Source organism: Lytechinus variegatus, chromosome 5, assembly GCF_018143015.1.
Source record: "Lytechinus variegatus isolate NC3 chromosome 5, Lvar_3.0, whole genome shotgun sequence".
Taxonomy (NCBI): Eukaryota; Metazoa; Echinodermata; class Echinoidea; order Temnopleuroida; family Toxopneustidae; genus Lytechinus; species Lytechinus variegatus.
The window spans coordinates 18994603-19021313 of record NC_054744.1 but is presented as its reverse complement, the minus strand read 5'-3'; the positions used below and the strand labels follow the sequence as shown (position 1 = coordinate 19021313).

General features: G+C 36.2%; 1 protein-coding gene across 1 annotated transcript; it reads right to left on the bottom strand.

The window, feature by feature from the left end:
* Positions 1–265: 265 nt before the first annotated feature.
* LOC121415650 lies at positions 266–11964 on the bottom strand. The gene is made up of 6 exons (XM_041608937.1): positions 11333–11964; positions 8287–8391; positions 6763–7013; positions 2974–3126; positions 2370–2534; positions 266–821 (listed from the first exon to the last, which is right to left on the bottom strand). Exons 1-6 carry the CDS (start codon positions 11439–11441, stop codon positions 732–734), a joined length of 873 nt encoding a protein of 290 aa, XP_041464871.1. The 5' UTR covers positions 11442–11964; the 3' UTR covers positions 266–731.
* Between the last annotated feature and the right edge of the window lie 14747 nt (positions 11965–26711).

Here is a 26711-nt window from a genome sequence, read left to right as displayed (position 1 = left end):
TGCTTTCTATCAACAAACAAAACAACACAACTGTCCGCCCACTCATTTCAGGACCATCTTTCTCTCATTAAATTGCGGTATTAATCTCGTAGGGAACATTTTGAACATGTAATGAATAGTAGTCCACTAGGTCTTGTGCAAACCTCTCACGGGAAATCAATCGAGACAATGGCGTTGGCCTAAAAGCCTGAAATTCTGTGTTAGCAAACTAAGCACGGTTGTGCGATTTTAAATAATTTAGAAAGAAAACCAACATATTTCATTGAGATTAGCTAAATCTATCCAGCAGGCTTGCGAATCTTCCTCTTACCTTATTATATCTATTTTTGCATTTTTACAGGGGCGGCATAATGATATTCTGAAGGGGGTGGTGTTGGGGAGGGGGTCGACATGATTCAGAAGTGAGGTAGACTATAGATTTGAATAATATCATTGAATTATAATCTAAAATGATATAAATGATAAAGTTGGAAGACCCAGGCATCTCTTTGTTTATACTTCTCTTTCTTCTTCTTCTTCCCTCCTCTTCCCTTTATCTTCACATACTTTGTCACCGCCCCTTTGTTAGTGATTACTGTAGCCATGCTACCTTAGTAAGACAGAGCAAAAAAAAAGCCGAACAAACATAAATCACCATGTCTACACATTGCATATGGAATTCTTGTTAATAATTGGTTTGGCAGATAACGTACATGTCGATTGCCATTTTATAGACAGCAACAACTTCGTTTTTATCTGTGCAAATATTTTGTGATCAGGATTTCCGGGCCCTTTTGCCAGCTCAGCGGCAGCCATGACATGTCATGGTTGATCGAAAGTTTCTGGAGAGAAAAAAACAAAACCAAGTTAAGTCATTAAAACAAAGTCCAATTGAAGAGAGAAAACAACAATAATTGGAAAAGGACAGGCGAGAAAAAATAAACGAAGGTGGAAACATAATTTGTCAGATATTAAAGTCAATCATTGTTATATGGCGCCATATTGATGACATACTGCAGGATAATGGGTCAGATGCATAAAATATAACAATTACTGGCAAGCAATTGCTTTAAGCACAGTCAGTAGCTAGCCAAACAAAAGATCATGCTCCAACAATTGCTTTATTTCATACGCAGAACCCTTTGGCTGTCACTATGCAAGCACTGTAAGTGCTAAATTAGCGCTTCATGTTTTTATAGTGTAGGGCTCTCTTTCAGGTGCCTAAGCATGATTAAATGCCTTGATCAAGTAAACGCTCAAGCTGCTCTTACGGAGCTTCTAAAATAGTGCTGAAATGCACAAGCAAAACATTCGCTTTATGCATGCGCTTTTTAGCAATAGCTTAATCGTCAAGCAAATGCTACCAGGCAGTTAGCAATTGCTTGAGCTTACTAGCAAAAGCATTTGCTCGCTCATTTTTATGTACACGGAATCAAGCAAAAGCCTGGCAAAAGCAATTGTTACTATTTATGCAGGGATATCCCTGATTTATGCATCTGACCCATTGTCTCTCGTATAGGCCTACAATCTGACAAAATAAACACACGGTACACTGTATGTATTACATTACATCGTCTGGTTCCTTCATCGCGCCCTTTACAATAGATAAAATATCCCTATTTATAAGATATCATATTTTTTATAAGATTGTATTCAACTATCCATAAAAACCCTTTTCTTGATTTGTTTTAGAATAAAATTAACCTGAAAATACAACCTACCACGAGGGACGATTCAAGTATTTGAAAACGATAGTATGGAGCATTTAGCATATTTTCATTATTCGGTGAACAAGCATAGTTTGTGTGTTTGTGTTGTGGTAACTCCCATAGGAACTCGTCAGGACAGCATTTTTTGCTGGTAAACGCCAAGCTGGTATATAACCAATTACCTTGGAAACATTTTACGTCTAGGTTAATCAGCCATAGTGGCTGACATAATAGACGACAGATATCACTCTTGGGCCTTTTTATCAAAGTGGAGACAATGGCAGAGTTGGGATTCGAACTCACAACCTTGCGATTATGAGTCCAATGCTCAAACCACTGGACCACACGATCCGTCCTACTGTCAGGCATCGTGTGACTAAAGTAAAGTAACTGAAGCTAGCTTGGAAGTTGCAGAAATATACATTTAAAAAAAATAAAAAGTAGTTTGTATATGTCAGATAAAAAGTAAGTTCATTTAAGTTGACTATGATCTTCTCATTGCAAGTTTATCTAATTGAAAACATCGATTGAGAATGCAGTATTATATGAGTTATGCCGTTTCTACAGTCGTGCGTGGTTTTATGATGAACTTTATTACTTCCTCGGAAAACTTGTACACTAAATATGCCCAGCTTGTAAACCAAATTTACGATATCAATATGTCACGTATATCTGACGTACCTTTAGATAGTATCTGACAGAGATAAGCCGGCAATGATTTACGATTGGTACCTCGATCTTTGAGATGATGAGTTCAGTGATGTTATCATGTCTTCTGACCTCCTTGCATGCAATGGACGAGTATTTGCAGAACTCCTTTGCTTCGTCTACTCTGTAATCTATCCGCTGCATGTAAGTTGGTAATGATAGTACAGCAACAAAATGAAATTGTAAATTAGAGACGTTTGGACAATAGTTGGGAAAGATAGCTAGATAATCATTGTGCAAACAGCGGGTCTTGGAGGAGGAAATGATTGTCCTCGATTTGCACGCCAGTGCTAAGGATATAAACATTGAAAAGGTTTAAAAGGACTGGCCATCGAAATCAACAAGAATGCTCTCTTTCCTTTTTTCCCCTCTTTTGTATCGTATTTTATCCCTTCCCCTTCTATTTTCACCATTTTACCCGCCCCTCCCTGCAGCGTCATCCGTGGTAAGACCGTGAATATAAAAGCAGACCTACCATGCCCAAGAAATTTGCTGAAACGAATTACTGATTTTATGTGAACATTATGTGATAGTCAGGACACCCCCATACCAAATCATACTTCACATCCGTTCATACCTGGATCAAATCGATCTCATCTTGGCAGTACAAGTCGGGTAAGCACTCAATCTGGATCTTTACAAGCGACATATCGCCCTCGTGTGGCTGGATATGGGCATGGACACGTCCTCGCGTCCACGGAAGGGTCGATCTTGTTGTTGATGACGAAAGCTGAAAGATGTAATTGACTTTTAAATTAGCAAATATATAATTAAACATAGCCCATTCTTATCAGGGGAATGATGTCACAAAGGAAGAAACTCCATATTGATGCAGTAACATTTCGTATCAAAATAAATACATGTATGTGTAACCTCCCCTAGACCATAGACCACTTAAAATCTGAAATAAGATTTGTTTATGCCAGTAAGGGGCACTAGTGCCTATTTGTATTTGCGTGTACATAACAGAGTACACTTTGTGTACATGTATAGTAAACTTTAAAGTATATGACGTACCTTACTAGTATTATTATCATTATCTTTGCTGATTAAATATCATTGTATCAGAGGCCTAAGAGGGCTATCACTTGGGCCCAAAGTTTTCCTCGACACTTATGTTTAATCACGAAGTCGTGTATAAAGAAATCGGACGTATTGTGTATGGGTGTAATCACCATGATTCACGAGGGGTGAGGGTAGGGAAATACAGGAGGAAAGGGTATTGAATATCAGTAGAAATTTAAAGGAATAAGTGTTGATTTGCCAAGTAAGCCCCTAGTAAGTGTTTACTAAACAGGGGCCGCGGAACGGTTTTCAAAGTGGGGGGGTGTTACACCCACAAATGTAATAATCGCCCACAAATGTAATAACGCCCACAAATGTAATAACACTTTACCCACAAATGTAATAACGCCCACAAATGTAATAACACTTTACCCACAAATGTAATAACGCCCACAAATGTAATAACACTTTACCCACAAATGTAATAATGCACTTTACCCACAAATGTAATAATGACTTTACCTACAAATGCAATAAATTTGAAGTGATTTTTGGCAAATTCGTTCTAAACTTATATCCTATAGTAATGCGTTCATATAGCACAAAAGTTCAAAGTCTTTTTTCCAGACCCGGTTAATGAAATATTACAGTACAAGTCCAAGTCTTTTTCCAGACCCGGTTTTCAAAATTATAATATACGTCCAAAGTCTTTTTTCCAGACCCGGTTGTTTCAAAATTATAATATACGTCCAAAGTCTTTTTTCCAGACCCGGTTAATTCAAAAATTATAATGCAAGTCCAAAGTCTTTTTTTGAGACCCGGTCGTTTCAAAAGTTATAATATACGTCGGTGAGGGGTAAAGACAACACTCTAAGCCCAAGCATTTTAAGTGGGTTTAATTTTGAAGATTGGTCTCAGCTGTCATTTTTTTTCAATATTTCTTTATCTTTTAAATAACCGGTCCAGACGAAAGACTAAGCATAATACTCGTGTTATTCCTCAAGAATAAGAATATGAGTCTTTTGTTTTTAGGATTGTTTAAATCATTTTTAAATCACCGGGTCTGGAATAAAGACAACGCTCTAAACATGTGCTTTTCTACATGCATGGTCTTAATTTGGAGGATTGTTGGTTCTTAGATTCGTTGTTGGGGGTTGAGTTTTATTGATTTTTTTATTCCTGAAATAATTGTGTCTGGAGGAAAGTCGATCTTCGACAATCGGTCTTCTTGTTGTTCCACAGTAATTAGATTATTGGGTATTCGTTTTAGAATATTTGTAAAAACTATTTTATTTTTCAAATAGTAACCAAGTCTGGAGAAAGGATGTCTGCTTTACCCACGCGTTATTACAATATGTTTTGTAGGGGTAGTAGTATTATTTAAAAAAACATATTTTTACTGGGTGAAACTTTGGAAATTTGGTCTTAGATTCGAAGTTTTTCAGTTACTTTTTTTAATAGCCGGGTCTGGAGGAAATAGTACGTTTTAAAACTCGTGTTATTCCACGAGAATAAGAATATAAGGTCTTATGTTAGAAGATTTTTTTCGTAACTGTTTTAGGTCTGGAATAAAGAAAAACACTCTAAACCTCTTTTAAAACAGGTTCTTAGGTTGAAGGTTTGTTTTTGTCTTAGACTTTGATTTTTTTAATTCTTACTATTAGCGTTTTTTTTAAGAAAAAAATGGTCGGGCTGAAAGACTACGCTATATCCAGCATTAATAAGATTATGGGGTCTTTATACTGTTTTTAAACTGTTATTCATAATGTTTAAATAACAGGTAACCGGGTCTGGAGAAAAGACTACGCTTGATTCTCAATTTAGTCTTAGTGCATATATTCACAATATACACCGTATAAGTTGAAACAACAACAAAGACATTAATTCCACCAGTTTTAATTAACTGGGTCTGGAGAAAAGACTAAGCTCGATTCCCATTTTTTCCACAGGAATATCATTATTTTTTAAATAACTGGGTCAGGAAAAAGACTTTGGACTTATTAAAATTCTTGAAACAACCGGGTCTGGAAAAAAGACTTTGGACTTATATCACAATTTTTTAAACAACCGGGTCTGGAAAAAAAAAGACTTTGGACTTTTATTATATTTTTTTAAACAACCGGGTCTGGAAAAAAGACTTTGGATTTATATTATAATTTTTGAAACAACCGGGTCTGGAAGAAAGACTTTGGACTTGTACTTTGATGTTTTATTAACCCGGTCTGAAAAAAAGACTTTGCACTTTTGTGCTATATGAACGCATTACTATAGGATTTTAGTTTAGAACGGATTCGCCAAAAATCCCTTCAAATTTATTACATTTGTGGGTAAAGTCATTATTACATTTGTGGGCGATCAAAAATTATTACATTTGTGGGTAAAGTGTTATTACATTTGTGGGTAAAGTGTTATTACATTTGTGGGCGTTATTACATTTGTGGGTAAAGTGTTATTACATTTGTGGGCGTTATTACATTTGTGGGCGTTATTACATTTGTGGGTGCAACAGGGGCTGAGCCAAAAGTGGGGGGGGGGCTGACCATGCTAAAAATCACAATCGTATGGTAATTTTTGCGTTTTTGTACACGGTTTTGGAAAAAAGTGGGGGGGGGGCTGAAGCCCCCCCAGCCCCCCCCCGGTTCCGCGGCCCCTGCTAAATACGTAGTGCATTGCATTATAGAACTTATGCTTAGAAAACAAGCGGGTCAACCATTTAATAAAGCGCCTAATCTCGAATTTGATTTGTTATATAGATAGATAGATATCATCTATAACTAAAGATGAGATATCAATTTGCTTAGTAACATTTGTTATTTCGTAAGTTGACAGCAAACCGATGTCATAATGGGCCTCCTATCTAGCTAGATTGAAGTGACGACATGAGCAAAATAATCTATTTATGTACATAGATGGAAACCAATAAAGAGATTTCCGTTCCTAACTTCCTCCTTGCTATCGAGGGTTGATGGCCTAGAATTTACCCGACTCTCAGTCTTTCCAACTCATTTTAGATTTCACAATAATTCTTTTTCAACCATCCACTCTCTCTTTCTCTGTCCCGCTCTAAAATTTGATAGTGTTTAAAAGTATTAACCTCGCAACGTTCAAACATTAGTTTAAAGAGAAAAAAGACGTCTTGATACGCAGGCGTTTCATTCTATCATCTCTGTCATTTATCCTAAAATGTAGAATATGATATAATCCTAAATCGTTCGTAAAGTCATTCTTAATATATGAAACACAACACAGGGGTGAACGGAGAGAACATGCAGAATGTTCAACGCAGTTATTATAATGTTTTATATGTGACTGATACTCTGATGAATTTCGATTTAACATGACAAAAAATGTCCCCACAAACCTGTTTACATGAATTCTGACGATATCCAGAGTGCGTTCCTCGTGACGTCATATTGATGATATTGAAAGGTCGTGATACAACACATTCTTTTCCGCCCTTCAGAGTCAAAGTTACGTTGACGTCATAATGAATATACCCATGGTCGCTTTGGAAGCTGGGAGGAAAAGTGCCCTCTGGTACGTCCAACTCGAAGTACCTCACCAACGGAACGTGTCGTGAAAGTTTTCTTTCCTTTCTAGATGACGTCAAATCTGAAAGAAATAAAAACAGTGATTCATTGCAGTCGGAAAAGATATACTCTTCGTCGAGGGCGACCGGCTTCTAAACGAGCATATCGATTAAAAGTTGGGAACATACTTTCACAACAATGTCAAAGAGAGGTATAATGATGTAACTGAAGTATTTACAATCCCAATCTTCTTTACATAAATGCACGTTTGTTCCATGTGCTTCTTTCACACAGGTATTCCATCAATGTGGAATTCATAAATGGATAAACTAAAACATAATATTCTTCAACAATATTTTTGTTGTAAGTCTGGCAAGTACAAACTTTATTCAAAAAATGTTTTCCAAAATTGAATTGGGCATTTTATGGAAATGACTTTCTTTTGTCACTTGCTGTTAACATGATTGATGACATGATAATAGATGTGATAAAACAAACCATCGTTTGAAAATATGCGTGTGTGCATGTGTGTATGTGCGTTATTGGGTGGAGAATGGAAGGTATCCCCTATTCATTGAGTGGCGTATGAGCTTGTGTAATTAATGTTGTGAAATGTTGTGAAATAAAACAAAACAAAAACAGAAGCAAATCCCTAAATCCCCCACAAAAACACTATTACCAATGAAAAGACGGACAATTTGTTAATTGCTGGGGGTAGAAAGGAAAGAGTGGAAAGAGGGAGACAGAGACGAGAGGTATTGTGAAAGTTGGTAAGGGATGGAATGGGTGAGTGTTCATTAACAGTGAGTGGAGATTGGAAAACGGAGAGTGTTTGGATTGGGAGGGTGTGTGCGTGTGTGTGTGTATTTGAGAGGGGAGAGATAAAAAAGTGTATGTGCGAGAATGTGTATGTGCCAAGAGAGAGGGATGACAAAAAGTGTGCGGTTACAGTACAGTGGGAGTTAGTCGAGTGTGTGCGCGTGTGTGTTCAAGTGAGAACGGTGAAAAGAAAGAAAGACAAAACGAAATAAGAAGAAGAGAGACGAAGTATGTGAGGAGAGTGGGTAAATGATGGTTTGGATATTGGAGGATGGGGAGACGAAGATGTGTGTGGGTGAGAGTGCGTGAGTGGGTGTGTGCGAAGTGTGTTTTACAGAGGAAGTGGGAGGGTTGAGAGGGAGAGATTAATTTATTGTATTTTGAGAAAATTGGAATAATGGAGAAAATGAGGCTGCGCGAATAGAGGGGTATATTATGAAGATAGATGATGACCGGTCACCGGTGGATGTTGTGTGGGAGTGAAAATATGGGTGAATCCGAGAAGGGATACGCTGGAATACAAAATATGTTCATACCTGTTAATGTCTTCTTTACATTGAAATAAGGTTGCGTTTCTTGGTACTTCGTAAAGCACTTCTTCCACTCCACATGGGCTTGACCACAGATTGTCACCACCAATCCTACAGATATTGAAGAAAAAAAACACAAACTGGTGTTTTTAGAGAACACGTACATTTACTGCCTTTAAATGTGCCTGTCATAGTTTATACCGCATCCAATCAATCAAACTAGTCCAAGTACCATTTAACTAAGTGACTGTTGTTCTATTTCGGCAATTAGCCTTATTACTTTGGCGTTACTTATTGAGTTCGTGTCACCAATCATCGAACATCTATACAGAGTAAATGCAATAGTCAGATTTGCGAACAACATAAACAAGTGACGGTTTATTATTCTATTTTTCTTTCTCTGTAACTATTTGTGCTTTATTTTGTCGCATTTATCTAAAAACAAATACACTCTTAAAAATGCTGGGCAACATACTGTCCACACAACATTTGGTTAAAAAAAATTCTGAGTAGTTTTAAACCAATAATATGTGCTTTGGTTGAAAACTACACAGTACTGGTTGAAAACTACCCAGAGTTGGATAATTCTTTAACCAATTGCCGTGTGGACAGTATGTTGCCTAACATTTTACGGGTGTACAGTGAGAGCATAGTGAGTGTGGTGAAGCAGGTATCTCACACGATAAATGTTTTTGTTTTACGAAGTAACTTATACGAGATTTTTTTTATGTCAAAGAATGTGTTCGAAGTGTTTAAGCGATATCAATACCCCAAAGTCATTTCCTACTTTCGTTCTTATTATTACTTTATTCATAAAGAAAAAAACACACTCAAACTCTCATATTTGGCCTATTTTGACCAGATCCTTCGAATATCATGAATGATCACGTTGACACTTATGTGCTTTTTAACAATGCCCCCGCATTGGCTGGTAGGCAATATATCACGATATATATTTCACGATTTCAAGATGTATTAAATTAATTTCATTTCCCATTCATCAGTTATTATGTGATCAAAATGGGCATAGTTTATTAAACGTTCATAGTTTAGTGTTAAATATCAGAAATAAAATAAGAATCAGTGAATAAGGAGGCAAAAGGAGTAGAGTTTGTGTCGAAGTCATATGTATACAAAATTCAAAGGAGACAAAATATTAATGAATATGGCATAATGCACATTACCACAAACTTTAATTATACAGCAAAATGCGTATAACTTGGTGCACGTAATCATATAGAGCAAACGTATATATCATACACAATATTTAAAAGCACACCAGTCAACTTTCTGAAATTTGAAAACAAGTGGGTTAAACATAATATACAGGAAAAAATGTTAGCATTGCACAATCTCAACAGTATAAATGTGACGTCATGAGGTTTAACAGAAACTGAATGTTTATATATCAGGGTCTTTTTGGTTTAAAGAATATTATTTAATCCCCATACCTGAAAATATTACATCGTATTACAATTTGCTGTTGTTCAATGAGGCTAAGTGAAATACTTTTTGAATGGTCTACGTGTAAAAATATCTACGATCACAATTGTCAATAGATTGCAATTGTCATTGATTCCAACAGAAAATACTAATTGTCATAATGATGCAAAGTGAATTATCGAAGAATAATAGATTAATATAATATAATTCACGAGGATTTCCTGTTTGTGTAAAACTACAGATACATTAATCTCTAAAAAGAGATATATTGAATCTGCACTAAATAAATCCGAATTATCATGTATCCAGAAATATTTATTAGAACCCTATATTAGTGTATAATGTACACTGCTAATGTTGCATTATTTCTCTATTACATCTCATTTTTATGATGAAATTTCTCCTCATATCATGGATATGGAAGAACTGTATTTCTCTGAAAAAACAAGGAAGTACAATCAGGATCGCTTTGTAATAAAGCATTTACACGAAACAAAAAAATTCTTATGCTGATTTTAAACAGTATAGTTGTACACTGTATGTAAATAAATAATTTATGATATGAAACTGATCATCACCCTGAAATCTCCTGTCGTAAATGTGGTTGATGCCCAATGTATTTTTGATCTGAATTACACCATATACACTAGCTCTAAACGCTATTTGTTTCCTAGGACTTCCTAATGGTTGGTCAGATTGGCGTTCAGAAAGTTTAAACCAAAAATATGGATATTTATATCCTTGGAATGTAGTAAAAAGCATTTTCTTACCAGGTAATATAAATCAATACGCTAGAATTCTTAGCATTATTTCAACAGTGTAAGCACATATCACATAATGTTTATGCCTGGTATGCAAGGTTCTTTCAAATTTCCATAGTGCGGAAAATAACTTTTGTTTAAAAAGTATGTATACATTTTGAATATGTAAAGTAAATAGGTTTCTTTCTCATACTACCTTTTTAGAGCGCTAAGAAACTTAACTGTGATTTGCGCTGTATGAAAAAATTAGTATTATCAAACCGATGGACATTTTGTCTGGCTTATCCACTTATAGCTAAAAACAAAGTTGATAATTGTCGAAAATTTTACTGGGCGCTTGTTTTCCAGCTGAATAAAAAGAAAACAAGGATAAATATTTATCATTTTCAGTGTTCATAGGCAAGCCAATTATCGGAATATGGATATTGTGATGCTTTCTTTTTTTTTCAGGTATTTTCTTCGCAGAACACATATACGTGCAACAAACTATTCTACCATCATGATTAACCAGTTCTAGACACCCCCAAGAAACCGGAACGAAATGAAGGTTTAGAATGAACCTTTTCGTTGGCTCACGCGACTCAACTTATTCAGATTTTATGAATACTTTCCACAATAGTTGTTCTCGAATACTTAAACCTGCAGGCAGTTTGCCAGACATAGCAACAACTATTGTATGTAAACTGAATTCCAAGTATTTGCAGTGAAAAGAATGCATTTTTCCTAGGCTTCCAAGAAAAACGCCATGCATAAATTTGAATCACTTTATAAACCGACTAAAGTGTATCACTACAGCAAGATAAATACATTTTCGTTTTTTTTCCCCGATTATAATAAGATTTCCTTACCTTGAATGATTTCATTCTTGCTTGATTGAATGATCACCTCTCCACTGACGACATCTCCGGGAATGAATGTATCTCGACCAGCTGTCAGGTTTATTCCAAATAGTTCCATATTGCATATAGACAAAAAAATACCTGTGCTTGTACCGCTCGATGTCAGCGTGTACTGATTGAAAATTGAAAATGATTTTGTTTTAATTCTTAAGTGGATAATTATCGAGGCACCGTGAGTAACTTATCTGCAGTACAGTAGGAACTAGGAAGATGCGAAGATGCAGTTTGCAAAGGCATGCCAGGTGAGTGGAAACTCAAACAACATAATCTGCATTCGTTTCCCAAAATGCTCGCAATCACGAATAGCCTGTTACCAGAGTCCGCAATACATGCAATGAATATCGCTCAATGATCATAAAAAATAAAGGCCGTGAATTATGATGGTGGTTTTAGTAATTTGAGAGGAATAACTAGGCCTATATTATGTTTGTGAACGATTGTATCTCACTAACCCTTGCAAGAGAAGTGGCGGATTCAGGGGCCGTTTAACAAAAAAGTGGGAGGGATTTGGTCATAAAAGAGGGGTCGTCCACTATAAGCACTCTTTTCACCCAACTGCTTCCAAGGTCCCAGGAATCAGGGGCCGGTTGGAAGGAGGCACACCCCCAATCAAGGCCCCATCCGGTATCTCCTGCCATGAACACCATTGTGCAACATTGTGCATCGTTGATGGGAATTCAAATTTCATGTTAACCTTTTTGACTGCTGGATTCTTTAACTTCTAAAGTCTTTGTAAGGGACCTTCTGGCTCCTGTAGACATGGTAGAAAACAGGTCGTTGTATACTGACATATGTCACAATTTCTGGGGTCTTGATAACCCACCATTATTATTCTTTAAATAATGTACACTACAAAAATAATGAAATCTATCCAGCTATGATAACGTATTTGGGGGACTTTCTTACTTGCACTTTATAATATATCGTATGAATTCATTAAGGGTACCCCTCCCTTGTCCGCCCCGCGTGGCGCTACGCCATGTGCTCTGAAGCAGAATAATTCCTGGTAGATCAACTGTGTATGCTAATTGCCAACGTACACATGGTGGCATCTTCATTAACATGTAACTTGAGATGCATTATGCATGAGGTGAGGCGGTCATACCTCAATTGACTTAGAGATGATTATCATGTAATTAATCTGCACACTGGTGGTCGTGTTCACACTGAGTTCTGGTTAAAATCACAATAACAATAGTCATAAAAATAGCAATACATGTAGTCCTAACCATATCCAGTTTTGGCAACTAAGAGGACATTGATTTAAAATTCTGGATAAAACAAGGTAGTGGATATCATGCTTTTTTTTCTTCTTTTTTTTTAAATAGAATATAATTTACGAACTCATTTTTACTCTTGAGTTGCGATGAATCGTTTTCTATCTGAAGTCAATGATATTTTGTAAACATGGTAAAGGCGACTTTTAACCAAAGCAGCAATGAAAAATAAGAATAATAATATATTTTTAGGCTTCCTCTCCACACTCGTTGTTCTCTGTTCATGTCTCCCATATTTCTAAGAATATATAATCGTAAAAATACTTACAATACAGCAGCGGAGTAAGCTTACATTATATGCCATTTCCTTATTTCCGTGAAAGAAATAAATCTATATTATTTTGCAGGAAATACATGTATCAGGTCCATGTACATAAAGTAATTTGTAGACATGTTTTGGCTGTCATTTGTCCACAGTAAAGAAAATTATACAATGCTTTTTACTATATGAACCTTACAGTAACTGTTTAAACAGTTTAAGCAACTGTTTAAATCTCAACCAACAAAGTTTTATTTTTTATAAATTAAACATGATTGTTTGAACGGTTAAACAAATACTGTACTAAGGTTCATATAGTAAACAGCGTTGAATAAAATATTAAACAGCGTTTTTACTGCGTATGTATTTCTGGCAAAGGTCTTTCTCGATCGTTGGTTTCACCTGAGAATGTGCAACAGTTAATAAGGTTAACTTCCTTGTCTACGTTAGAAAGGTAAAAAAAACATACATCGGAGATCTGTCTACATTGCACTTGAATTATGTAAAATGATAAGCAATAGTATTGAGAAAAAATATTGATTACCATTCAGCAGCATAGGTAAAAAGGAAATTTCAAATTTAAGCATGCGGACAATTTGATACTCGATACATGAACTTAAAATTACTTGGAATTGGATCGTAAACATTTTTCCACGGCATAAAACTACGCACAAACCGTCTCTCACACATAACACACCCTCTCATGCTCCGGCACACACGCACTCGCCTCTTCATTCCTCATTGTTCATGATCGTCAACACTAAATTGAAAATTATCTCCTTCTAAATTTGTACAGATTTAGGGGAGAAATTTCAATTTCGTTCCGTAAAAATTAGATGGGGCCATGGGGGAGGTCCGTCACCGCAGTGGGGTTTGGTAACCTCTCGCCCTTTGAGAGAACTAAAGAGAGAAAGCGAGAGAGGGGGCGATTTCACTTGCGCAAATTGGATGAGCAGTTGTTCTGCTGGTGAAAATGTAATTTTTTTTTTTTTAATGGAGATCATAATTATTGTTAGTTCATCAGAGGTAATCTTTAACCCATTCCTTGACCCATCTCTGCAAGTAGAGAGAGAGAGAGATAAAGGGGGGAGGGGGGTGGCAAGAGATAGGCATAGGTGTAGGCGATCAGGAGGGGAGAGATCAACAACTTCCTATGCACAGAATTACGGATTCATTCGTAGTTCCTAGCTCGTAATATTCGGATGATTACCGCTTGAAATAAACTTGAAACTCGATGGATACAGATATGTTGATTTGATGGACTGTATGTCTAGCCCTCCCCCCCCTCGTTATCTCGACTATCAGGTCCTATCATTTCCCTTTATACAATGTGCAGAAGAGTATGGATGAATTTCTTGCTGAACGTACACTCTTAAAACAAATCAGTCAAACTTACCAGACCAGTAGTCAGCTGGGAGCAACTGATATGGCAATCACTGATATTCACATTTCTGACATATATTCTAGTCAGAAATAACTCTGTTCTAGTAAACTATAACTAGAAAATAGTCATTTATGACTAGAATAACTGTTGCACCCAGCTGATCCTTTTAACTAGTCATTTTTGACTGATTTGTTTTTAGAGTGTAACTGACACCTGATTACAGACATAAATCTTCAAAAGTAGTGTTTTTATAATTTGCTAAGAAAAGTAATATTGCGTAATGCAATTTTTATTTTCTATTCGTATGAAGGGCAAGAGGTATTCCTTTATTGACCCTTATTTAGTATGTTTCGCCTTGGCTGGAAATTTAAATAGCTCTATTAGTGATATATTTCAATAGTTAAATTTACAAAAGTACCGAAAATTAAAATTGTCAATTAGTATTCTTAAGGCAAGAGGACGTTCACATCAAAATCTTACCATTTATTCGCCCTTGAAAAAATTCGCCCGAAAATGCTTCAGCCTCCTTATGATTAGAAAGCCAGTTACCAATGATTATTGAAGGATATGTTTTTTTTCAAATAAATTCTAGTCAATTGCAATGTATTCTACCTGAGAGAATTTAGAGAGAAAACATCTGCAAAACTACTCAAATTTATTCAAACAGCAAAAACTGAGAAATAGTAAAATAACAATATACTCTTCTAACACACTTTTACAATGATTTATCTTATTTTAATTTATTTTTTTCAATTTCGTCGAAAGGCGTCAGTAAACAATTTTATTCGACTCATTCACTATCAACTTTTAGAAATATCACAAATGAAAATACTACTTGCCCATTTCCCTAATCGTTTAATTGAATAGAATGTAATATTTCCAAACAGGCACAGCGGACATTTACAGAGTTTTGCATTTAAAACAGTAATTACCATTTCATTTGTATAAAGATACTTAGAAAACAAGGCATAAACAGCAATTGTCACTGTAAAAAATGTAAACTTCTACCAGGAAAGGATGACGACATTATTATGTCTAGGATGTAAGTGACCAATATCTTCTTTCCGAGCAGATTCTTGTTGTTGTTTTTTATCTGGTTTTTGCTAACCATTCTTTTAACAGAGAAACCAAACCGGAAAGCGATATCTTATCACTTAACTCGAGGCTGTGAGATTAATTAGTACAATGATATACTTCTGAATTCATGTAAATATTGAAGGTCGACTTGTTATGTGAGAAAATACAATTACACATAAGACATTTTATAATTAATCTTAATTATTAGTGTCTTACGATTTAAAGTTAGAACAACGAGATATTCGCTTACGATTTATATCTTACTTCATTAGAAATAGAGACGAATTACATGTATCAGTAACAGTTGATATGGCGGAAAGAATATATTGCTCATCCAATAATGGACGTTTTCTCAAAAGGAATCCGTTTCCATTTTGTTGGCAAAAATAATAGCAACTGCCATGAAAATCGTATCAGATGAACAACATTTCAACTTTCATTATTCACTGATAGGACCATGGATCATAACTATTTTCTGAATATTCTATATTATAAGTTGATCACAAGAAAAAGTGTTTTTAACAAATAGCTTAAAACAAACACATATATCAAATTCATTAAAATATCATCGAAATTGGATGTATAATAAGTAAGTTATACTATATTCTTATCTTTTTAAGCTTTAACAACGTATTTCACGTCGGACGGCATGCAAATCATTGATACACCTCACATTGTTTTATTACATGAAATTACAAATGATACAGATGACCATCAATATTGTAAATTATTACCTATACAAAGCATTTTAGCAGATAAATAAAACTCATATTTCGCTCGCTACTTTCAGTCCGAGACCAACAAGGTAAAGATTTGTTTACCTCATTAGCTCCTTTAGTTGCTTACCGCATATTTTATGCATATCACATATTTTTTTACATTAAATTAACGAGAAATATTTTGATAGTCTCTACGTCATGATCACTTCCGAACATTCCTGTTTTCAAATAGATCGAATGACCATATTTCCAACGATTACACTTGATAATGTGTAGAAAAGCGATGGCAAATGAATTAGACACTTCCCTTCGCATAGCTGTAGTTAGACACAGCAATCTACAAATTGTTTAAACTTTTGACATTTTGCAAATGTAATTTTGGCATGAAGGGCAAATACTCCAGCAAAAAGCAATATTGCAATGTCATTAATACTTCCCAGAGGAAATTGCGATTCAAAGTTGAAAAGTCGAAAAGGTGAAATACCAAACACATTGAAAGTGAGTAAGCATGTTAAACTGTTAAACAATAATAGTGAAATTGGTGGACGTGGATCTTGTATTTTGACCGCCCCTCTGAATTTGCTACTTTTGATACTGGTCATGTCCTTTAGATATTAGTTGTGTAAGAATATTAGTTTAACATCGATTTAAACATTAGTCATTCAATAAACAAAACAAATATTTACTTTGGAAGTGACCAGAACATATCAAATTCAAATGCCAACAACAAAAAATGTGTAGTCAAGAAAGAAACCTTGGTTGACATATATTTTAACAATACAATACATTGTATATCATATTTTGACAATCCATATCGAAATAAATACTCTCCTTTATATACATACAAAACGTGTACTATTTATACATATATTACCATTCAGCAAAATCTAGACATATTACGATTAATGTTGAGAATTCTTCAGACATGTCAGAAAGAATGACACATTGCTTATTACTGCAATGGGTCTACAACATTATCCATATAACATGTATAACAGTATTATGGCCTCACTGTACTCGTGGATAAACAAGACATGACGTCTTCATCTTTCTTCACGTGTTTATGTGTCAGTGTGTTATCAGTAGCATAAATAGCTTCATGATGTACATTTTACTTATGAAAATGCATGTTCCGTTGCAGGAATTGATCTTTACTTTTTGACTTTAGCATAGAGGATACTCGGATCAAAATCTTTACCCACTGGGGGTACTATCTGAATATTAGCCGTGACGTCCAATTCGGCGTATATCAAAGAAGGGACTTCCTCGGGATTTTCCACTGATGCATACCCTACCTCTCCTCCTACCATGGGGTACACCAACTGCTTGGGACGTGGCTTCTTGTATGCGATCACATCTGGAGGATCTGGTTTCACCACCTCGTAGCTATGTGAGGAGTCTCCTCGTATTTTCTGCTGTACAGAGTGGAGAGAGTGCAACGAGTTGGAAGATCCACTCCGAGGAATATTCTGATAAATCGCTCGCGGATCGGGTGTCACTGGCTGTGGAGGGAGATGTCGCACAACCCCTGTAGGTTTCTGAGCCGACGAGTTGTTGGAGCGATTCTTCTTCTTGGAGCTTCTCCTGGAGTAGAGGAATTTCCTGGAGCTGGATCTGCTCTTCCTGCCGAACCTCGATTTGGTCGGTCGTTCAGACACGTCCTCGGACATGGTGATCTCTGGAGTCGACATCACCCACCTGGTGTTAACATTATGTCTGTCCACGTCTTTGCTAGCACTGCGTTGTCTGAATATCTTTACAGAGACAACGATTATTACAATCATGATTAGGAATACTATCAAGCCACCCAAGGCTATTAGCGCTATGACTGGTGTAGAGAGTGGCAAGGATGTACGTGAACCAGGTGTGGCCACATCTGTGTAGTTACTGGTAAGTTCAGGGGTTGCATACGTGGTTGTTCCGTCGGTCAATTTCAGAGTAGTCCGTCTAATGGGAATGATAGCTGACTGGTTGGGGGTCATCGCTGTTGTTGATTGATGAGATGGAGGCGTGACTATTATCTTCACCGCAGACATGGAGAGGACACTTGTTCCATCCTGCGCCTCGGCGGAGCATTTTACCCACAATCTATCATCAATTATTTCCAAGTTGAAAAGCGATAGCCTACGTGAATTGTCGTCTGTTCTAAACCTATCAGGCTTGCTTAGGAACCGTAAAACCGCATCGGCTTTCAAACTCCACAGGTAACTCTCTATAGGTTCATTGGCCTCTGCAGTGCAATTAAATTGGACATCACCTCCAACCTCAACATATGCCACTAAAGGGTCAGTACGTACCTTTAGCCCTGATACTGTGAGAGGTATCACCGTGCAGGCTTTCTTTTCTGTCTCTAGTGGTGATACTAACTGACAAGTAAACAGATCGCCTTCATTTAGGATAGTCCTTAGGACTACGTGATCATCCATGGTGACATCTGGATTCATTTCTACCCCGTTCTTATGTATAATGGCATGACCCATTGGTAAGGAGCTTGGCCATGCACATTTGACATCCACTTCAGTTCCTTGAACAGTGCCGATGTTCGGTAACATACTCATAAGACACGAAGGTGTTGTATCTGCATCAACGACCACAACACGGGTTTCAAAGATCATCTCAAATTCTCTCTGTTCCGTTTCAAAGCCGCACTGATACCTTCCTGCATCGCTCGTGTGAACGTCAGAGATACGAAGACGACTCCTCGACGAATCGACGACGACGCTTACACGACTAAACATTGATCCTATATTTTCATAGACGACCTCGCCTTTTGCCAACCATACATCGTTGTCGACGAACTTCCAGATAATGTTCCTGTTGGCGGAGTCACTGATGTCACAGATAATTTCAATGGTGTCGGATTTGAAAGTTGATATATATTCCCTTGAATTTTGACAAAGACACATACTGTAAAGGCTAAATAATACGATTAATAATGTTCTAGTGTTTGATGCCATCTTGTTCATCGTATAGGAACAATTAAAGCCTTGGTTAGTGGTAGTCCGGTGTTTATCTTAAATATGCACGAATAGCTTATTCTCTATGTCCATTTAATGGGGCGAATAACTTAAATAGTCTGTCTGGACAAACGAAACACGTTTTATAATCCCTTCTTGGATTCACTGTAGAGATCAAGAAGAACTGTCACATTCTAAAACCACACATCATCCGAAATTACAAGTCAATATTGAATATAGAATTGTATAAACCGCACACCAACGAAGTTAAAACATTGTCAACAGTTGAACAGGTATCCATAAACCACATTCGAAAAGATGCAAGAGTTGTTGACTAGGTTGGCCGTCAGGAATCCTACTGGTCGAGTCTGGTTTGTGATGCACAGCCAGAAAGGTGTTATATTCGATCACTTGTAGCTATCCGGACCTATCCGTGATTCATAGCTATGATAACAATACCAACGAAACCATAGCGGAAATATGAGCAGAGTAAGTAGTCACCTAAGTGTGGCACCACCACTCTTCTTTATTTTGGGATAAAACGTTGACCTGTTGAGTTGAGCTTTATCAAGTTTATCAGGTCAATCGGTATGGGATATTTCCACTGATCACTCCCATTACGTACGAACAGGATAGTAAGATTTTGATTGCTCTCACATTTTTTTGCAATATCACCATGTAAATAATATACCTATGTTTTATTTCAGGGAGGTCGGGATCGCTTTCCTTCCCTCAGTAAGAGCTTGAAGTTATTAATATTTGGCTAACCTACATCCTCGAATAACATGTTTGCATAAGAGTATTTTGGATAGAAAAACATATAGATGCGTATTTATGATTTGGCAAAATTATATGATGTGCTCACCAAGGTCGACCAAAAAGTATGCATCGTGTATACATCATAATCTAGGCCTATACATGATATGTAATAGCGTTAATTCTGAACTAGAGTTTATGAGTCAGTGCTTGATTTTTATGTTCTGGGAAATCGTATTAATTTTAAGCGCAGACATGATAGATATCTGAAGTTTTGAGAAATTCCCGCTTATCAGAACACTGAAGTTTACAACAATGACAGGAAGGCGTGTTACTTCATCTTGATACCAAAGAAAATGCTGCCGAACGAAACGAACAAACGCCATCCCTTGCGCCCCCCCCCCCCCCACTTAAGCGTATTGCTGATCAGAAAATTCGTTGAAGAGGCAAATTTTGCTGGTTAGGGCATACATGTAAAACGAGCTCTTTGATTTTAAGAAGCATAATACCCCCCCCGGATCAGGAAATTGCATATTGTGTATAAAATATACAAAATGTGCGAAAGCAGGCAATATCTGTTTTTGCCTTCATAAATTCCTCATATTTGTCCAAAATTATGACATCGATGTTTGGTGGGTTTATAGTAATTTGTAGGTTATATTTGGGAAGAAAGCCTATGGATACATATGAAAAGCAGTTGGATGACTGTAAAACTTCATCGTGGGGGGGGGGTCTGACGACTAAGAGAAAGATAACTGGAATCCACCTCCCTCAGGTAACCTACCCATAAAAAGGGTATGAATAAAACGCTTGGTCGTGCGTATGCACAACATTACACGATTATTGAGTGCTCCCCCCCCCCCCACCGAGTTAAAGACGTACACTGTACATTGCGAATAAAAAAACGGGACAAATTTTGAAAAGTCTATATGTGTTAATAGGTGCTCTGAAGTCTTATCTTTAAAATGCAATTAAAAAAAAATAGTTTCGTTCATGCTTGAGCAAACACAGAATGTTTTTGTTTGGGGTCAAAAAGGAGGCTTGTGCCAAAATGGCATAGAATTATCAATATGATGATCGGACTTCTTGCTAGTCAGCAGACTTCCTCTTAAACTTTTCATTATCTTGTCGAATTATGTTGAATTATGCGGTCAAAATTCATTTTCAAATCTGTTTATTTGCTTAAATTTTCTGTTGGTGCTCCTTTTTAATATGTTCTCTAAGAGGAATTCTGCTGATTAGCAAGAAGTCTGATTATCAAATTTCTTATTTCCGCCATTTTGGCGCAAGCCTCTTTTTGAACCCCCGACAAAAACGTTTCGTGTTCACTCAAGCATGAACAAAATTTATTTTTAATGGCATTTTAAAGATAAGTTTTCAGAGCATCTATTAGCATCAAAATACAGATATCATGATTCGAAACAAATATTTTACATACTTTTCAAAACTGTCCCGTTTTTATACGCACTGTATAGTCCACTATTCCTCCTCATCATATTCATTTCTTGACAAATGTTTATATTTAGCTATCTGTTTAGGTTCTGACATTTTTATATAATCAAATCGTAATTTGTGAAATTCAGAGCTATCGTGTGTCATTCCTGAATTTCGGACTAACCCGGTTGGGCTATCGGTGTACTAGTCGTTATTATCAGAATGACAGGTGAACCAAATTATTCTATTTTCAAGCTTACTTGTCTAATGAAGTATCTATCTCCTTTTTGAGAGCATGTTTCATCAACCCCCCCCCCCCCCTCCCCCTCTTTCTCCCACTTTCTCCTTCTCTCTCTCATTTTCGATAGTTTTTTTTATCAATCAATAATTCGTCACAATATCGTGACGTGATCTCTATATTTACTTGATATGTCCTGAGTAACTATTCGTTATTGGTAGGTCTGATTGATAGATTGTATTTCACCAGTATTTCCTTTCTTAGTAAAACGTGTTTTGTTGCAATAGCAAGTTATATTGTGGTTATACCTCCTGAAAATAAAAAAAAAAGTCATCAGATTATTTTTATAATCCCAACATTCCCAATATGACCTAAATAGTAATTTAGCCAGGTATGTTGTGATACCGCTTGGATGCTGTTAAAAAATATATTGCCCATTTCAAATCGGTCAAGGCGAAATATCCTTGATGAAGTAAAAAGTGCTATTGCCTTTTTAATTATACTAAACAAAAGTTAACTGTTAGTGTAATGGTCAACTGAGCATTTGGAAAAGTGATATATGCTGCGTCATACTTTAAATCAGAAAAAAATCGTTTAAATAAAACCTATAAACAATTCTTTTAAAATAGATACCGACAAACGCTCCCTTTTCCTCTTCAGAAATTACCGAATGCAAAATAAATAAAGCATATTTCAAAAATAGTTTTAATGTAAGCTTGCAATAATTATGCGTTATCACAGTTATTTATTTTTTTTTTTGGGGGGGGAATAAATACCATTTAGTTTCATTCAATTCGTCAAAAATATAATCATGATTATAATAACGACCAATCATATCACACCGTTTCCAACTATGTTACACAATTACTGCGGACAATTTACCGAACAATGGCTCAAATTTTCGCACTACTACAAACTTGACAATCCTTACACTGCAGTTGTGTATCCACCCAAGACTCAAGGGTGAGATTCGAGGCGCCATGGTTTCGATCCTCGGACCCATGTGTGAGGGTGTGTGTATGTGTGTGTATTTGAGTTTTTTCAGACGTGTATCAATAAGATATGATTATCTACGTCTGGGAACGACCTTTAACGTCACCATCCGAAAGACGTGACCAGGGCTCGAACCTCTGCATCAATTTGTGACTTCCCCACAGCTTGGATTACAGGCACACGCCGCAACGCCAATTCAACCCGATGCAACAGGGTTTTTATACAGACACTGGAAAACGTGGTCACTGATCCATCGCCTGTGTTATTACCTACATGTTGGTAACTATAACATCAATGTCAACGGGTCAATCATTATTATCCGAGGAATTTTTGTTGCAGTGGTAGACCATGCATTTTCCCAAAAAAATTGATATAACTTCTGCCTCTATCCGCCACCTTCTACCCGAAAGTAAAGTATCCTGAAACTTGATCTTGTTGGTAATTTCCAAAGACATAGTCATTCCCTGACCTATTTTGTCATCTTTATTTTTTTCATGTATAGTATAGATATTGACTGAGGTAATGATAGGGTACGATAACCGGAATGGTAACCCCGATCCGGAAGGACGACCAATCATGACAAGAATATCATGAACATGGGTGTCGATCGGTATTCTTGGTTGGGGGGATGATTGACACAAATGTTCTTGTGGATGGGGATCTTCCAACATTATCCCCACTAAAATCACAAGTTAGGACATTTGGGAGTGGTTGATATGCATGGTGTTCTTGGAAATTCCTTCATTGTTGTAATGTAGTGTACTTATAAAGTTTTTTTAACATTCAATTTTTGTTACAAGTTAGCCTATACTAAACTCATACGAAAGAAAAAAATGACAAAAAATAACCATGTACATAGTAATCTGTTTATTGAGCATGATGTATACACAGGGGCGTCGTTCCATTTTTCAGATGGGGGGGGGCAAAATCATGAATCAACGTTCCAAAGGCGCTCGATCACACAAATTGAACAAACTCACCCACACACACCTCACACACACACACACATATATATATATTTATTTATGACTCATGAGAAAGAGACACATATCTCACCCTCACCAACAATGCGAGCGCAAAGCGCGAGCTGAAATTTATTTAGTATGACATGAAAACAGGAAAAATGTACCTGTTTAGGTTTGTTACTCATGAGGAGGATAGATACATGTGTATCACTAGAGAGCGAGCTGAAATTTCTTTATATTCTGACCTGAAGATTGATATTCTCAGCATTTTTGGTACCAATGATTAAGATGGGTATCTAGAAGAACAATAGATGCGAGCGCAAAGCGCGAGCTGAAAATTTTGATATTTCGATCTGGAAAAAAGACAGTTTAATGGACGCTTTTAATAAAGAACAAGATATACATGCGTATCCAACAAAAGATTATTGCAAATCGAAGCGGGAGTTCTTATGAGGTTTATAACTGAAAACGGGACATTCTATTCACCTATTTAATCATGAAAAGTATGGGTTTTTGGTACAGAAATGATGCGAGCGTAAAGCGCGAGCTGAAATTTTTTTTCTCAATCTCGCTTGCTGATTTCAGTGTAGCATTACAATCTTATTTTACATTTTAAACTGCACATGCGGAATTATTGAAGGCAAAACGATGTGTTTGCCCCCCCCCCTATTTTCATCGGTTTGACGATCGCCACTTGCCCCCCCCCCCCAGGATCGACGCCTCTGTGTATACAACTTCTCTCTTAAATCTAACCCGACTGGCAATATCTTTTTTCTTCTTAATGCATGATGATAAAATGCAGATTCGGACCAATTAAGACTAGCACAAACCGTGTGGCTTTTCGTGCGCCATCGGGCTTACCGTCATTCCTTAGATGATTTATCTTGTCACCCTTTTACTCCCGTTTATTTTTCCACCCTTTTGAATTAATTGATTTATTAAAATTAATTTATTCACCACTGGTGGGATGGAACACCCTATCAACAAAAGTTGTTTTTCGTTGGGATCCTTTTATGTTATGTGTTAAAAAAAACATCACATGTATTTCATTCTTTTTCATCTTGAACCGCCACCTATCTTATTTATTTACTGCCATTATCTTTATATTTTCTATGTAACCAAATGTATTTCTTGTATTATGTTAATATTTTTTTATCTTGTGAAGTATGAAAAAAATAAATTCAATTCAATTCATCTGTTTAATAGTCCAGAAAAAGATTGTTTTTATTTAATAACAATATACACAAATTGCGAGGGAAACAAACTGATTGATGGCATACTATAATCATCACTATAATCATCATGATCAAACTTTTCGTTTTTTCATCATCATTATAAATTTTCTACCCTAAATTATTGGGGGAATGATAATACAGGCCATCCCTCACTTGAAATATTGGGGGATATATCCCCCGTGATCGACACCCATGATCATGAATATCAAACATGAACCGCGGAACGAATTTGAAGGGGGGGGGGCTGAACATGCACAAAATGAAATAATTGGTCGTTTTTATGTTTTTGTACATGGTTACTGAAACAAGAGTTTGGAGAGATGAAATTATGGTATCCGTATTTAAAAATGTTGCTTAATAAGCAAATGGGAATCTCGGCAAAATTGAAATAAAAAAAATGAAATATATCATTTATAGAATAATTACGTAAAACTATTTCAACAATTAGATGTCTGTATTGAACAGGTAATAATATGTTCTCGCTCTCTCGCATCTTCATCCCTCCATCCACAATATCTGCCCCCTCAAATATTTTTTATTCATTACGGCTTTTTTGAATAACTATACACATGTTCCATTGAAAACGTCCTAAATTTGTTTTTGTTCTTTTTAAGAAAAAGAAGAAGGAAGAGGGGCATTACAAAAGAGAGAAAAGAGGTAAATAGAGGCCACAAAAAAAACCCGAATGCATTTTCCAGACAACATAATTTGAATTATTTAGGATATTCAGTCGGTAAGTCTTTTCTAAACCAGTAAATTACATTTCTTCATCATAGGTGCTATTGTACAATTCCACAAACACTCCCTCTAATTTCTGTACGCTTGTCTTCGTCCTCGTTTGGCCTTTTATTATCTCGGTTTCTGTTTTGAATATTATTTTTGTCTCTTTTCCTTCTATCTACCCACCTTCAAATAAACCTCTCTGCCCCCCAACCCCACCCCTCTCCATCTACATAACAGTCACTGTATGTATCTATATCTCTATTTTCCACTCTGTCTGAAAATAATTACAGTACATACACTCATCTGACCAGCAATATTTTCTTTGAACTAACAATTAGCTCAGCTATTTGAATCATATGAAAAGTGCCGTGAACTCGTGTTATTATACCCTCATCTTTACTTTGCCAATTGATATTTATTCAAAGTTCAAAATGAGTTTATTTTAGCCCATGTACTATTGACTTAGTGAGGAATTCCACCGGAAACGAAAACCTAGAACTTAGTACTACATCAGAATACTTTTCAGTTGAAAACTAATTATATACTGCAAAAATAATAATAGCACTTTTTAACACTATAGCCCAGAGCATACTATGCGATCCGATACGATGCGGGTTTCTTTTTTAAAAAATCGCATTTCGCATCAAATATGAAAGTTCCGAGAAGAAAACTTACTTTATTCGAAGTTTGGCACCAGTAATTTTGATAATAAAGTATTGTTTTCATTTGACATTAATCATTAAGAAAGATTTTTGAAAGATCGTTATTATGTAATTACTTTAGAAGACCTGGAAAATCATTTGAAATCAATAAAAGATCAGGCTAATGTTGTTATCCTAGAAAAAACTGGAAAATGCTAAAGAGAAATTTAGCAAAATCTTTAGCTATGATAATGAAGGAGTTAAGGTTCGATCTTGGGCCTCTTGGTATGAATGCAGAGAAAGGGACTCGCAATATTTTAACCAGTTGATGCAAAGTAAGAAAAAAATAATCAAGTTGAAGTTCGAAGACAGCGTGCCATAATTGAAGTGACTATTTGAGTATTGCTGACATTTGAATAGAAGACACAATTAAGGTTGTGGTACAGTATTTTAACAGGCAGAACTTATCACCAAAGAACGATTAAAGAACAGTCAAGGCAGGGGTCATGGGTGGCTGCCCAGTCTGATTTCTGGGCAGGGTAAATGAAAAAGAATTCAATTTGATTTTAGATTCTCTCCCTCCCCCCCTTGGTTCTGTCCCTAGTATATGACGATAAAATAACTTAAAACGATTAAGAGTGAAGACACGAAACACCTTGTAGACTTTTCA

What these genes read in the sequence shown, in the direction of transcription:
- LOC121415650 (XM_041608937.1), bottom strand. Translation starts at nt 11,441, where the DNA reads ATGGAACTATTTGGAATAAACCTGACAGCTGGTCGAGATACATTCATT. An exon ending in CAAGAATGAAATCATTCAAG is followed by an intron (nt 8,392 to 11,332) that starts GTAAGGAAATCT and finishes CAATATCTGTAG; the next exon opens with GATTGGTGGTGACAATCTGT. An exon ending in ATGAGATCGATTTGATCCAG is followed by an intron (nt 2,535 to 2,973) that starts GTATGAACGGAT and finishes ACTTACATGCAG; the next exon opens with CGGATAGATTACAGAGTAGA.